General features: G+C 45.0%; 1 protein-coding gene across 1 annotated transcript in view; it reads right to left on the bottom strand.

Annotated features, from left to right (window-relative positions):
• Positions 1–2,487: 2,487 nt before the first annotated feature.
• cep152 (centrosomal protein 152) overlaps positions 2,488–14,756 on the bottom strand; it is a 15,747-nt gene continuing 3,478 nt past the window's right edge. Inside the window, 25 exon segments of the mRNA XM_037978271.1 lie at positions 2,488–4,309; positions 4,405–4,564; positions 4,566–4,753; positions 4,890–4,969; positions 5,162–5,246; positions 5,322–5,489; positions 5,576–5,651; positions 5,781–6,407; positions 6,495–6,614; positions 6,847–7,110; positions 7,202–7,502; positions 7,591–7,719; positions 7,808–7,938; positions 8,027–8,131; positions 8,319–8,520; positions 8,650–8,813; positions 8,915–9,006; positions 9,597–9,744; positions 9,815–10,015; positions 10,267–10,406; positions 10,633–10,773; positions 11,287–11,434; positions 11,811–12,104; positions 12,187–12,247; positions 12,616–12,725. Coding sequence (XP_037834199.1) covers positions 3,546–4,309; positions 4,405–4,564; positions 4,566–4,753; positions 4,890–4,969; positions 5,162–5,246; positions 5,322–5,489; positions 5,576–5,651; positions 5,781–6,407; positions 6,495–6,614; positions 6,847–7,110; positions 7,202–7,502; positions 7,591–7,719; positions 7,808–7,938; positions 8,027–8,131; positions 8,319–8,520; positions 8,650–8,813; positions 8,915–9,006; positions 9,597–9,744; positions 9,815–10,015; positions 10,267–10,406; positions 10,633–10,773; positions 11,287–11,434; positions 11,811–12,104; positions 12,187–12,247; positions 12,616–12,725 — 4,899 coding nt within the window. The 3' untranslated portion in view covers positions 2,488–3,545.

The raw sequence follows: 14,756 nt of genomic DNA, 5'->3' as shown, positions 1-14,756 counted from the left end.
CATTTAGATTAAACATTTAACATTTAGATTTAACATTTAACATTTAACATTTAGATTTAACATTTAGCATTTAGATTTATATTTAGCATGTAGCTGTAACAATTACATGTAATTAGCTAAATGTTGTAAAAAGTGACATCAGAAAATCAACAGTACATTTTAAAACAGTGTTTGAAGCTAAATGTGACAAAATTTAGGCATGAATTTTGAGCACAAGCTCCTTTACAAACGGCGCCCCATAGATAGCTGCCACTTTAAATAAAAAATAAATTAAAAAAAAGCAATTAGGCCATGTCTGTGTAGATTTAACCGATTACCAAGTAGTGTTGTTAAATACATGTTTATTTTAGTTTTATTCCTGTTAAACTGAAAATACTAAACGTAATACCCAAAGATCCATATTAGCATTAGCCGTTAACCTCTAGCTTTAATTATTTTTATACAATAACATTTTTTATCATACAGATTTTCAAGCAACGTTCCACTAGATGGTGATTTTCCACCAGAACAATCGATTTCCTGAACTAAGTGGCATCATTCCCGCCCCTCGCCTCAGTCAAGATGGGAATGTAGGTTTGATAAAGAAAGAATAAGAGTCTTTAAAAGAGCCTGGATGTGGAGTTATGAGATTCAACCGGAGCGAGAGCAGAAACTCTTGGACTACAAACGAGTTCCACACAGTCGAGCAACAATTTTTTTTTTTATTTATGTGAAATAACTTCCTCGTTCACGTTTTGTTTGCTTTGCAACTCTGACCTCATTTGAGTCTAAATTTAAGGGGATAAAGTTTTTTTTTTTTTTTAAACTGCAGGGACCTAAAAAGGACACGGACTCCAGGACGTGAAGGTCAGAGCCTCCTGCTCTTGTAGAAAGTCAAATATGAGTCAAAGTTTACCTCCACAGTGTAAACACCACGCAGAACGTGGAGCTCGTTCCACGAGTCCCGAGTTTAAAGGCTGTTCGTGCTGCAGGTTCACCAGGTCAAAGGTCAAAGTCCCAGTTTGTTCCCTTAAATCAGGCTGCTTCTGACTCTGAGCTAAAATATGATGAGTAACGGAAGAAAAGGCTGGTTCATAAGTTCATATTATTATTATTATTATTATATATATTCTGAATGTTGGTTCACATTCAGAATGAGTGGTAGATCACGGGCAAATACCGCACCGCCTCTCGCCCTCAGAGGTGTGAGATGACGTTATGTTTTAGTAGAAACACCTGTTAAACATCTGTCTGAAACTTATTCCTAATCTTTATTTCAGGTTTAGTTCTCTCCTAAAACTGGTGTAAATTAGCATTTTTGTGCCAAAAGCAATTTGTTTTTTTTCTTAAGCTAATTTATCACATTCTAGCACAAGTTTAACCAAAATTAAAAAAAAAAACATTTTAAGATGCAGTATTTATCCCACTTCAGGCGTTTGGAAAAATCGGGAGCGAACAAGAGAAGTATTTAAAGCTGAGCGTCTCTGACCGAGGCAGGGAAAATGGAAGCCGCTCCGTTTAATGGCCAATGATCTGCTGACTGGAAGGAAAAAAATCTGCTGCTGTAGCTTTTGTTTCGCAGTTCATCAGAGAAGTGTGTGTGTGTGTGTGTGTACAAGTACCCCTCCGGGCGGCGAGGCGACAGCGAGACGGCAGCCGTAAATTCCGTCTCACACGAAGACGAGCCCAGAGCCCCAACGGTTCGGGGGATGAGCGATGTCTGCTGCTGCAGGAAGACCTGCTGGAGAGAAGCCAGAGCTGATGGAGATCATCTGCAGCTCCTTTCACACACCCACACCTGATGAAGCGCCTCACCTGTTGGCCTTCAGCGAAACCTGCCGGACTCTGACGGGCCGGAGATAATCCCGTCTGCTCGAGAGGCTTTTACAGATTAAACTAAAGTCCTCCACCTTCCTCTGCAGACAGAAAACTAAAGAAGTTCTCATAAAAAAAGCAAATCCGTTATTTGGTGAAACACGAGGCAGACGTGGTCCTCAAAGAGCTGCTTTAGAACCAGTCGTTCCAGCTTCACAGGAAAAAAAAAAACATTCAAAAATCAGATATCATCACAAGTAATTCTTTTTAACTTTTGGGCTTAAAAATAAAATACAGGGTTTTAATAAAACGATCTAAACCTAAATTTAGCAGGAACAAAATGTACTTTTAGTGAATAATTGGATAATTTTGTTGTTTGGTGTAAAATGAAATGATTATTTTCCCCATTTGTTGCATTTAACACATTTAAAAATGAAGGGAAAGATGCAGGAGAAATTAGTATAAATATAATTACTACTTCTGTGTAATTGTAAATCTAACACACAACTTTTCACTAGTAATCAAATACAGACTTTAATTCACCTGAAACTGCTGCAGGTTTTTTTTTCCATTTTTGGAAAAACTAAACAGGAATTTGGGATAAATAAGCCCAAAAACAACCCCTAAAAATTCCTCCTGATCTTATTTGTCAGCAAATGTTTGGTCTGTAAGATTAACGTGACAAATCAGGGATTGTTTATTTAGTTTGTAAAAAAGCAAGATTTATTGAAAGAAAGACAGTATTTACATATATGTATAAATATAAAAAACACGAACAGCACATCTTATTAAACTGCTATAAAACATTTAAGAAAACACAGAAAACACAACTGGCTTCAAACAGAAACAAATAAAACCTGTTTAAATAAATAAAACTTGACTTTATTTTTGCGATGTGCATCTTTTTACGACCTGGACCTGAAAGTAAAATTAATCGGAGAACGATCGGCCGTGCCTCTTTTAAAAATGCAAAAACACTCCTCCTGCCTTCAGAGAACGGCTCCACTTAATCAGACTAACAGAGAATCGACTGTAAAAACAACCTGAATGAGTCGTTGAGGTTTCAGTTTTAACGCCGTGCTTCGGTTTCTGAAGCCGCTCGGACAGAAACAGGTCTGCTCACAGCGAGGAGAACAAACACTCGCTTCGTCGTATCTGCTGTGGGAAACCGGCAGGGTTTTGCTTCAAAGGGAGTAAACTACGCGCTATGAAGCGGCCGTGTGGCTCTTTCAGGGAAAGATGCTTACTTTCCTCCTTGAGATAAGAAGATCAATACAGCGGTCACAGATACTGAGTTAATACGGACCCAGAGTCAGTAGCAGGAGGAGATAAGCTCGGCGTAGTGATTGGAAACAGCGAGTCTGACTGTCCACAGGCAGCAAAGTCCATCCGCCAGCAACCTTTTAGGGTCAATAATTAACAACCTGTATCTCCTTTGTTCAGCAGCCAACTTTCAGCACTTGGGCTTTGTGCAGATTAAACCGACAAGGTGTTCGTGGGTCGTAAATGTGCGGCCGTAAACTTATTTTGTTGTTTTAGTCGTCCTTTTGTTTGGATAAACGAGCTGCCGATTTGCATACGCACGACACGGACATAAAGTCTGCATCACAGGAAGTAAGAATTTCCAAACATACAAAACTCACACAGCAGATTTTATCCTGTAAACAGAACGCAGCGAATTAAAAGGCACAGTTTAAAAAGTGAAGTCCGAGCCTAAAAACGCCTCATCTTCATACCTTCCCGACGTTCTGTCACTTCTGCAGGAAGAACGGACTGTCGAAGCCACTGTCCTGCTGCCGCTGCCTGAGCTCGGAGAACTGAGGCCTGGAGCTGAGCCCCGGCTCGCTCCTGCTTTCAGAGCCAGGGATCGGCTCCCGGTCCAGACCCTTCGTCCCGCGGGGGTTCTTTTCAGTCACCTTCTCTGGAATCTGGTTGTAAACCGTCATGTCAGAGACGTCGGGAGTGAGGCCGCCGAACTCTCCCGCTCTGTTGGCTGACCCGGCCGACGGGGAGTAAGGTCTGACCGGTTCCGCTTTCCTACCGAAGCACGGCGGCCCGGGCGCCGCGTCCGAGCCGCAGCTCGCCGCGCTCCAGTCGGTCCGTTTCTCTTCCCTGACGGGCGTCTCCCGGAGGAGGAGCGGCCTGCTCCGCCGCCCCGACTCCAGGCGGGCGTCGGCTTTATCGGGGTCCCCTCCCTGCAGGTACCACTCCAAGCCGTCGCCCCTCACAGACAGACTGACGAAGTCCGCGCGAGGCCGAGAGGCGGTCTGAGACGAGGGGAGGTTTGTGCGAGACGTTTGGGGACGTTTGCCTTTGTCCGCCGTGTCCTGCTGAGGCGCACCAGTGTCCTGCTGGCTCTGAAGTTTAGCTGTGGTTGATTTCTGTCCTGAATCAGCGGACGCCTGCTCCCTGAGGGGTCTCTCCTCTGGCCTGGTGTCGGGGAGCTCAGATCGTGTTGACAGATTCTTACCGAACCCTGCGGTCCCGCCTAGCACCCCATCAGCCGCTGAACTACCTGACGACAGACACACAGTTGCACGCCACGCTGGTATTTTCTGACAAAAAAAAAAAAATGAAAACAATAGCGAAGCAGTTCTCTAAGTGACTCACTTGGTAAACTGTAGTTCTTCCCAGATTTACTTTTGACTGGCGTTTCCAACACTTTAGCCATGGCCGCCAGCTTGCTCGCAGCATTCATTATTTTCTTCTCCGCGCTGCAGAGGACAGAAAGATCGATACAATTAGCCCGGGGAGCGGCGTTGAGGGGAAACTAACAAGTTCGGGACAATTAAAGCTGCTCGCCCCGTGGCCCTGCTCCCGTCCTCCAGTAACTCCTGCAAACAGCTCAGATAATAGCGTCGCATCTTCCTGGCGGTGTCCTGCCTCTCCCTCTGCACCTCTGCGCGGATCATCTCCGCCGAACGCTCCCGACTTTCCTGAAGGTACCGCAGCATGTCTCCTGGCAGAGGAAGACGGTTACACCTCGCTTTGTTTACTTTATGCGATCAGGGTGAACTTGACAAAGAATGTTCAAATGGAGGGGACACGGGGTGAAAATAGAGAGAGTAATATGTCAGTGTGTGTGATGCACCCACCTCGGATCTTTTCCACAGTCGTCAGGTACTGCTGCTTCATCTCCTCGAGGCCTCGCTGCAGATTCTGTTGTTCAGTCGTTCTATGTGTTAAAAAAAAAATAAATACACGTGCTTTTTTTAAATCTTAAACTACATAACGGCACAGCAAAGAAATTGCCGAATGTTCAGTTTGCATCGGAGTTTCAGTTTCCTAATTCAGTCGACATTAAACTACAAAGACCAGGTTCATTTCTTTCTGGACTCTGATTTATTAGCAGAAAACTTGGACAAACCCTGAGGAGTCGTTGGCTTTCTTCACTTCCTCCAGCTGCTGCAGATGCTCGGCCTTGACCCTCTGCAAGCTGCTCTCGTGCTCATCTGCGGTTCAGAGAAGCGAATCCAGTCGGCGCGGCTCCATTGCGACGCACGTTTACAGACGGCGAACGAACGTACCTTTGAGACGCTGCGTGGCGTTTCTGTGCTCTCGGGTGCTGTGCTGAAGCTGGCGGCAGGCTTTCTCCAAGTGCCTCTGCAGCTCCTGGTTCTTCTTCTGCAGTGCACCTAAAGCCTCCGTGCATTCCTTCCTGCAGAGAGGCTGATCCTTCCTCTGAGACGAGCAGCCTGGAAATACAAGACAGTGGAGTCGCGTACAGTAAGAAAGGCGCTGCTGCAACTGATTGTATTTACAAAGTGAGCGCATTCCGTACTTTGCATTTTGCTGATTTCTCTCATATGTTGTTCTTGTGTTTCTTTTAAGACTTGACTCAACTTCTCTTCACTCAACTGTGGGAGGGTGAATTAAATCATCAGCTCACTTTGGTTCCAAACAAACAATAGGAAATTGACCTTATCCTTATCACGTCACAAAAACAGTAAAATCTCTTATTTAATCTTTAGGTAGCAGCAGCTTACTTTGGTCCACTCCCGTTTGGCCTCAGATAAAACTCTGTTCACCATGTCTCCACACGAAGTTTTAACGATGTGCGTTAAAGAAGCCTCTGACGTGGAGCCACTGGATCCGCTGTGATTTTCAGTCTCCTGCCCCAGAAGTTGGGTTTGGACCTCCGTCAGTCCGCTCTGAAGCTCCACGATGAGCTCCTCTCTGATCTGCCGTCTCAGGGTCAGCTCGTTTTCTGCGCGCTGGCGCCTCCACTCCTCTTCCCGTGCCCTCACGGTCCGCTGGAGCTTCGCCTCCATCTGCAGGAGCAGCTCCTTCCTCTGCAGGTCGGCGTCCTCTCTGGCTCGCCGCGCGGCCTGCTCCAGCTCCCAGCGCTGCTCCTGCAGCTCGGTCTGGTGCGCTTGCTCGCTGCGCGCCCGAACGACGGAGACCTCCTGCTGTTTGTCTCGGCTCCACGCCGCTCGGGCTGCAGCCAGCTCAGCTTTCAGCAGGGCGGCCTGCTCTCTGGACGCTTGTTCCAGCTGGATCCTGAGAGCCGCCAGCTCCCGTTGGAGCTCCTCCACCCTCTTGGGTCCAGAGCTCTGGTCCCCCTGTTGGTTCCTGCTCCACTGCTCCTCTGCCTCCCTCAGGGCCTGGGACACCTGAAATGTTTAAAATAACAATTTATAATCAGAGAAAGAGAAAAAAAATGGTAGTGATACTTTAAAAATCAAAAGATCCTGATATACTTTTTGGTTTGTAATTTTTTCTTGTAGCGTTTCCCATTTCTCCTTCTCTGCTTGGAATACTGGCAGTGAAGGCAGATCCTCAATCCAACGATTATAGGCCCGAGTTACAGCACCTTCAACCTGAAACACCATTAACAAAACAACTTTTTTTGAATAATACAAATATATCTGTGAAGTGTATGATGATTAAGACAAGCTCTAAATATCACAGCAGTGCGTGAATGTGGGTGGAGCACGATCATTGCCAGTTTCGGTGGCGTTTGTGTATGACTTACAGCTGCTACGCCTAAAAACCAAGACAGAATTAGAGCTCGTTTATTGGTTGTTGTAAGGGAAATAAAACCTCAGTGACCTGCTTGGCCATGTCCTCCAGGTGCCTCTCCTCCAGCTCTCTCCGGAGTCGTTTTCTAGCCTCCTCCACGGCTTTGCGTTGCACTTCGTCAGCGTCCAGCTGCAGCTGCTGCTTCTGAGCCCTGAGCCTGGAGTCCAGCTCCTCAGCAGAAATTGTCAGACTGCTGACCTCGAACTCGTCTGTTTGACAGGTCACCTCAGCAGTCTCTCTGCTGCTCCTCTCGCTCGCAGCCTCCTCCAGCTTCTGGACCCACGTCTTCTCTCTCTGAAAACAAAGAAAAGAGAAATAAAGTCTGGCTTGAACTGTTAATTAGCAAAAGGAAGGAGCTGGGTTTTCATTTTTATCAAATTCGGACCTTTTGCAGTTCAGTTTTCCATTTCGCCTCAGTTGAAGCTACACGAGCGTTCACTTCCTGCTGGATTTCAGACTCCTTCTCTTTGGACCAGGCTGCTTTAAGTTGGGTTATAGAGGCCTGATGCTGAGCTTCGAGTTCGCCTCTCAGCTTTTCTACAGTTGCGTTACTCTCCTCTTTTATCAAAGCCTCGTCTTTCTCCCGGTTTTGGATCGTTTCCTCCAGCAAGCTCTTTTCCTTGCACACAGAAATGTAACACTCCTGCACAGCCAGCATCTTATCGTTGGCTTCTGACAACTGGACTCTGCGAAGGAAGGACATGAAAAGTAAACGAGGCACAAAGAGAATCCGCATTAATACTGCGTTTTTGAACAGTGAAACCAGAGGCTTACTGTAAGTGCTGAATCTGCTGCTGGTGCCGCGCAGTCAGCTGTTCAAGCTGAGCATCGTGATCCTGCGCGAGTTCTGCTCTGACCCGGTTCACCACGTCGTCCCTGTACTGCTGATGAATCCGCTCAGTTCTTGACAAAAACGTACGAACGCTCGTTTAAAAACTACGCCGAACCCAAACTACATGAACCTCTAAACGTAAGTTGTCCTGTGCCTTACCGCGCCGCAGCTTCCTGTTTTTCCTGGTCCAGCTCCTGGATCATCTCCCTCATTTTGGTGCACAGTTCGGAGTTGGTAGACTTCAGTTTCTCCTCACTCTGTCGCAGCTCCTTATTCTTCCTTTCCAGCATCTGCAAGTTGAAAACAAAAACAACAGTCTCACCGTTTCGTCATGGATAAAGACCAAAGAATGGTATTAAACTGTGAGCTACAGTCAACCTCCACTTGTTCCAGCAGGTGTTGCTTATCTTCCTGTCGGCTCGTCGGTTCTTTCTGAGAGTCTCCAGTCATGTCTCCATGTTTCATCTGACTCGCTTCTTTGACCTGTGGACACACAGAGAAAATACTTTTTTCTAATCAGAGACTGAACCAGAAATATACAGTCATTAATCTGTTATTTGGTCTTTGTTTAGATCTGTGAGTTTAGATGTTTTTAATTAAACTGACAGAAAAACAAAACAGGTAAATCGAAAAGGAATTTTCTCAAACAGCCATTGGGAGGCGCTCTTACAGAAGAGTTGAGCTTCGCCTCATCTAACTCCGTCTGCAGCTCATCGACTCGAGTCCGACAGAGCTGCAGATCCTCCTGCAGCCGGCTGATCTTCTGCCGCTTCCCCTTCAAACATCCGAGGCAGCGCTGCATCTCCAGCTGCAGGAGCCTCAACGCCTCATCTTTGGGCAGCTTGGAGTCCGGCAGGCGAGCCAGAGCAACACTGACAGAGATGGAAAGGAAAAAAAAATGTCACTTGGATGGTTGTCAGCAAGCGTGGTGATACCAAACTTAACGGAAGCCGGGGAGAAACGAACACAGACTAATAATAAGCTGACGGGGATCAATGTACCTGTGAAGCGTGCCGTTTTTCCCATTAGCTTTCTTCAAACCCAGATCCACACAGGACTCGGACAGATGGTTCTCCCACTCACTGCTCAGGTCTAAAGAAATAACGCCGTGCTTCACAGCAGACTCATACAGACCGATCTGCTCCTTCAGCTCTGCTAAATCCTCCTGGAAGTCAAAATAAGAGGAGAAGCAAACGGCTCAAAACGCCATGTTTCAACAGCCTTCGGATACGGTGTTTAAAAATAAATGTTTCATGGGAGGCGAACCTGCAAAACTTTGTTCATGTTTTCACTTAGTGCCTTGGCCGCCTGAGCTTGTTGTAGTTTGATCTGCATTTGACTCATCTCCTGCACAGAGTCTGAAGAAATAGGAGAAATTCACAACAGATAAAACTCGTGTGGAGGAAAACATTTGCAGCTTGTCCCGTCAAGCATTTTTAAAGTGAGTTCTTGGGTTTCACAACCCCTTTACTGTTGGGCAAACATATTCATAAACTGCACATACAAACTGAATAAAATGACTCACATAGAATCTGATTTTATGTTGTTTTAAAGAATCATTGTCATCTACAGAAGAGTGGTAAATAAAAGGCTGACAAAGGTTCAGAAATAAAACAGTGGTCTCTGCATCCTAAATAAACTGTCTGAGCCAAAGTCAAAGCAATAAGGCTGCTTATTGCGTTCTTGAGCATTTCTTAATAAAATATAAAAATTACAATTCAGCCACTCAGAAGGGCATTGATGTATTGTGCTTAATAAAGCTAAAACCACTGAGTTTGTAAATCAGATGGTGATTTTAAGCATTGCAAAAGACTTCAACTAAAACCTCCAGCACGTTTTAGACCTTTAACATTAAAATTCAAGCATCTTCAAGGCGCTGCAGCAGCTCCACAAAGCCTGCACATAAAGCATCCACCTTCAGTCCTCATGTGGAGCCCCCTTCACTCACTTGTCTGCAGCAGCTTGGCACATTGCTGCTGACTCTCCTCCAGACGCTGGGTGAGGGCGTTGATCACTTTGGACCTCTTCAGCTGCTCTTCCTCTCGCTGATTTTCCAGCAGCTTCACCTGCTCTCGCAGCTTCTGAGCGACATCGACCTGGAAGCAGCAGACCGAAAGTCACGGACGAGCTCTGCCTCGCTGAGACGTTTTTGGCGCCGCCGCGCACCTGTTCGCTTAAAGCCCGGGAGGCCGAGTCCAGCTTCTGCTGCGCGGCCAACAGCGCGGCGTCGTGGCGCTCCTGCATAACGGCGAGGTCTTGGTCGTGCTGCTCCCGCGCTCTGGACAGCGTGTCGGAGCGACGAAGCTCCAGCATCTGCTGCTTCATGCTGTCCACTGCGGCGTCCGCCACCCTCTGCTTCTTCACGTTCTGCAAACACAGCTCAACGGCTCTGAACGTGCAACAAACTGCATCAAAGGACCGTTTCAGTGACGGCAAACAGAACGAGCCACAAAGCAACAGAAACACCTCGTGAATTTGTGGCTCAATATTTAGGAAGAGTTTTAAACGAGATTCTTGGAGCCTCGTCAAAGAACATTATCTGCTGTCTCCAGGAACAGACACTGAGGCGTCTATCGATTATCTACCTGTTTATAGCTGTGAGTGAGTACAGCGTTTACCTCCTGCTCTCTCTCTTTCAGGATCTGAACTTGCTGCTCTGCTGCTTTCAGCTTGTTTTGCACTTGAGCCTCTCGTTCCTTCGCCTCTTCCACCAGCCGACCTGATTCCTTGAAACTTACTGCGAGGCCGTCCTTTTCATCTGTTGATTTTCCAAAAATAATGGCAAAATGGGAAGAATAAAGTTGGTTAAAATAAAACGGAAACAACAGGCCTGGCAGGAAGCTAATCGGCTTTTAACACAAAGTCTTAAGATTAAAAAGTTAAAGGGGAAACATTCAGTTTCACCTAATTAAATCAATGATATTATTCTACATTTGACTGTTTAAGGAAAAGAAAAAAAGTCTAGATAAAACTGTGAAACGTACCTCTGACAATTGCAAACTGATGCTCGAGGTATCTCATGTTACGACGTGAATCCTCCAGTTTTCGCTCCAAATCTTCGATTTGCCTCTGCTGAGCTTTATTTAAGATCTGCAGCTGGGCGACTCGCTCCCCGTCAGCAGTTTCTAAAACGCAGAAAATATGTTTTTGTTTTTTCTTTTCTCAAAACATCAACCATTTGTCCCTCCTTTCAGCAACATGACAGGATTATCTGTTTCTAAATTTAGGTTTTAAGCTCTTTTAATGAATCACAGTTCTCAAATTAAACTTCAGGCCTTCTGTCAAAGTCTAATTTAAAAGCTCCCCGTTTTTACATCCTAAACGGGGAGAAAAATGCCAGAAAGTGAGACAAGAAAAGCCTTTATTATCCAGAAATAATCAGATAATCCTCAACAATCTTAAACCAAAGCCAACATTCATTTGAGGTGAAAATATTACAACAATATTAAGAATATCAAGGTATTCTAACTGTGTATTTGTAGTATTAAATGTCCGTTAATGAAGTGCAGATTACAAAAAAGACAGAAATATCATTTTTCCTCTTTTCAGAACTTGTTTACCAACTCGATTTATGATCACAAGACAAGTTTCATCATAAGAGCTCACGACTCCAAGCAAAACAAAACAATGAAACTCACGCTGGGTCGAGTGGAGGAAGTCTGCCTGCAGGTGGTCGAGCTGCTCCTTGTGCTGAGCAGCCGGAGGGCCCGATGTCTTCTGCTGATGGGGCTTAAAGGTGACTTTGTGCTGGTTTGCTCTTTGGTCGCCCGGTCCAGAGTTTAAATTCTAAAAAATAAAAACAGTGTTTCTGAAGTAAGGATGTTTTTCGACTAAACAAACTATCAGATAACGAGGTGAATTAAATCTCGGATATAAAACCGGAGCAGCTGACAGGTATGTGGTGCTTTTATTCAACAACACTGTTTGCTACACACCAGCTGATAAATATACCTTACACTTCAAGTGGATCTAAGGGGATTAAATTCCTTTTTGTCAAATTTCCGTCTCAGTCTAATTTCCCAGCAGCCGTCTCAGACGTTGTTTACTCAGAGGTAAGTCATCAATCACAACATCCGAGCTTGAAATTAATTCAGCTTCCTGGTTTTAAAAGAACGTCAACAACTGAAAATAGCCGGCTGCAATAACGACCGACCACACTCACCTGAAAATGGTTTCTGGTGTTGCAGTCCTCGTGGCGCTGGTCGTCCCTGTAGCCTCCTCCGTTATAGTTCACGTGCCTTTCAGTGCTCTCAGAGTACGACTGCGCCTCAAATTCAGCGGAGAAATCACTCATCTCCGGGCATTCGTCCGAGCCGATGCTCGCGCACGGATAGCCTTCCCGTGCGAATCGGTGGTCCTGGTTCCAGGGGGGAGGGAACAGCTGGCTTTGAGGTGGATTAACGTGAGCAGCTTGGTCCTCGTAAGGATACTCCTCATGAGAGTCCACCTCGTAGGTCTGCGGAGAGACAATGTCGGCGTTAGCTTTTGTCTTTCGTTCAGGAGGCTAAAGTGTATTGTGAAAACTGGTTACACTCCACCTGTGTGTGAGAGGTCGGCCGTGCGCGATCAGACCATTCCTGAGTCCACTTGGACTGTGGGCTGAAAGGAGAAGGAAAAAATTACATCCCTGTATCCCAGCGCAGTATTTCTGTACTTCTACTACAACTACTGCTGCCTGAACTACACAAACATTGCTACAAAATAAGGACACGACGGCAACAACAGCTTCAACTCATATTATACTACTTTTATCCATTTATGATTATTACTTTTACCTTTTGTGACAATTACAGTGAAGCAGGCTATTGGGAGTTATTTTGATTCCTTTTTCTAATTTAAGGAAATCATCTTAAGCTTCTTATTGCAGAGTTTACCAACCCAAAGTGGGGTGGAAAGCCTCATTTTATAAACAACATCCAGACAATAAATCTGAGTCAACATGGTGTTGCCGGCAGCATGTTGCCTACCTGCTGCCGGCGTTTTTACTGCCGCAGGGAGAGCCCTCCAGCTCCGGGGAGGAGCAGTCTCTGCTGTCCTCCAGCATGTCGTCTGGCAGGTCTGTGAGCAGCTTGTGGAGCTGCAGAAACACGGCGCACGGAAATGAGTCACTCGGGTTGCTCCGCAACGGAGTTGTAAAATAACACACAGCGAAAAAAATACATAACAGAGAGTTGCACGTTGAGAGGAAGGCATTGGTTTGTTGACTTAACAGCAACAAAACTGATAACCTCTTTCTTTTAAAATAAAACTTTCAAACATTGTGAAGATAAATAAAACTACAATTTGATTATAGGGGACATTATACGGCTCAGTGTGACGAATAAAATGATTTGGTGTTAACTTTTTTAACCATTTCTTTGGGAATTAGTTTAATTAAACTGCACCACAGTTTCACATAAACTCAGGATAATGCTGCTAAAATACATAATTTCCTTTGTTTGTAATAAAGTTGATAAAACAGAATGCATTAGCTCTTCACATCCCGATAACAGCAAGGCGAATTCCTTCCGGTGTCAGGAAAAGACTGACCGGGCTCCCCTTCCAGCCAGCCGTGTGTGACTAAACGAGCAAAACCTGCTGGACTTACTTCCCACAGGGACTGCTGAATGTCCCTCAGATCCTCCACGGTGTCCACGACCGAAGGACCCATCTCAGCCCTCCTCACAAACCCATTAAGAAGATAGCAAACGGCTTGTTTTGAGCCACGAAGCCAAAAAGATAACCGTATCCAAATCAGTCTGCTGAAGTGACGCTCTGCATGAAGCATTCAAAGCATGCCTTGCATGTGCTCAGCTCCCAGAGGCATGGCTGCTTTCCTCTCCCAAAGAAAGCCATTGTTTAGGAAAACAAAACCAAAAAAAAACATAGCAAGGTTAACTGGAGCAGAAACATTCCAGTTAGTGGTGGGCGAGTGTTTCCCACTTCACCAGTCTGTGTGTAATAAGTAGGCTATAACAAAGAAAAAAAAAAAAAAGAAAGAAAGTTCTGTAAAACAAAAAAAGTCCCAATATGCTCCTTTCTGCAGCTCACTGGTAAAATATTGAGCAGCCATCACTCTTTACCCGGCTCAGATGGGCTCAGGTGAGGAGGCAACGCGATCTACGCAGAGAAAGCAGGTTTCAGCGTGACACACCTGGAAGGGAGGCCTTTCCGCCGAGCCAATAATAGCTCCAACTCATGACACAGCGGACTGTGGGCGTGAATAACTCTGTGTTTCACTGCGTGGGGCTGGCTGTGATTCACCGCTTTCTCAAAATGACACAAGTTTAGATCCGACAGATTTATTGTCCTCAAATGAAAGAAGAGCCATAATGGAAAAAATACAGCAAATAAAGACACTGGTAACAAAAAAATCGTAGATGCTCTGATAATTAGACGTGTTTTTACGTAAATCAGACACACTCTTGTTGTTTTTACACTGAATCAATGTATGATATATATACTGACTGGTGTGCACGTTAAACCCTTCGTTTCTTTATATTTTTGTTTCCAACAAGACAGACTTCTTGTAATCTTTTCAAACTTATTTTGATGAAGATTTCTCCAGGTTTTTGAGAAGACTGTCACTCATTTTCTGTCCAACATCTGAACATTTTTAAAGAAACGTTGTTGTTTCTTATCATGTGTTTATTAAGCCACGTCTTAGACAAACCATCCAGGTATAAAAGGGCTCCTGAGCCGAAAAGACACAGAACAGAAAACTGAGCAAAAATCTGTTTTAAACTGGATCATTAAGTGATTTCTTCATAGCAACTTGTCACAAAACAATCATTTGTTTTCATTTCTTTAACTGAGTCTATGATAAAACAAAAGATAATACATGCTGGTGTAGATTCTCAGTCATCCAGGCCATGGTAAATTCAAAAAAAAGTTAAAAAACAAAAACAACTGGACTTCTATTCTGTAGCTGAAGACGTTTCGCTTCTCATCCGAGGAGCTTTCTCAGATCAGAAATTGAGAGTGTGGAGTTGAGCTTTTAAAGCTGAGATGTGATGTAAGCTGGATTGCTTGCAAATTGTTCTCACTCTCCTAACAATGGAGGCTCGTTAGAATCCTTGTTTGTCTGACTCACTGAGGGGCCACTCTTGTCACATGAGTGCAGGTGTTG

This window comes from Kryptolebias marmoratus, linkage group LG11 (genome assembly GCF_001649575.2).
Source record: "Kryptolebias marmoratus isolate JLee-2015 linkage group LG11, ASM164957v2, whole genome shotgun sequence".
NCBI lineage: Eukaryota > Metazoa > Chordata > Actinopteri > Cyprinodontiformes > Rivulidae > Kryptolebias > Kryptolebias marmoratus.
The sequence above is the reverse complement of the archived record's forward strand: the minus strand, read 5'-3'. Positions and strand labels throughout refer to the sequence as shown.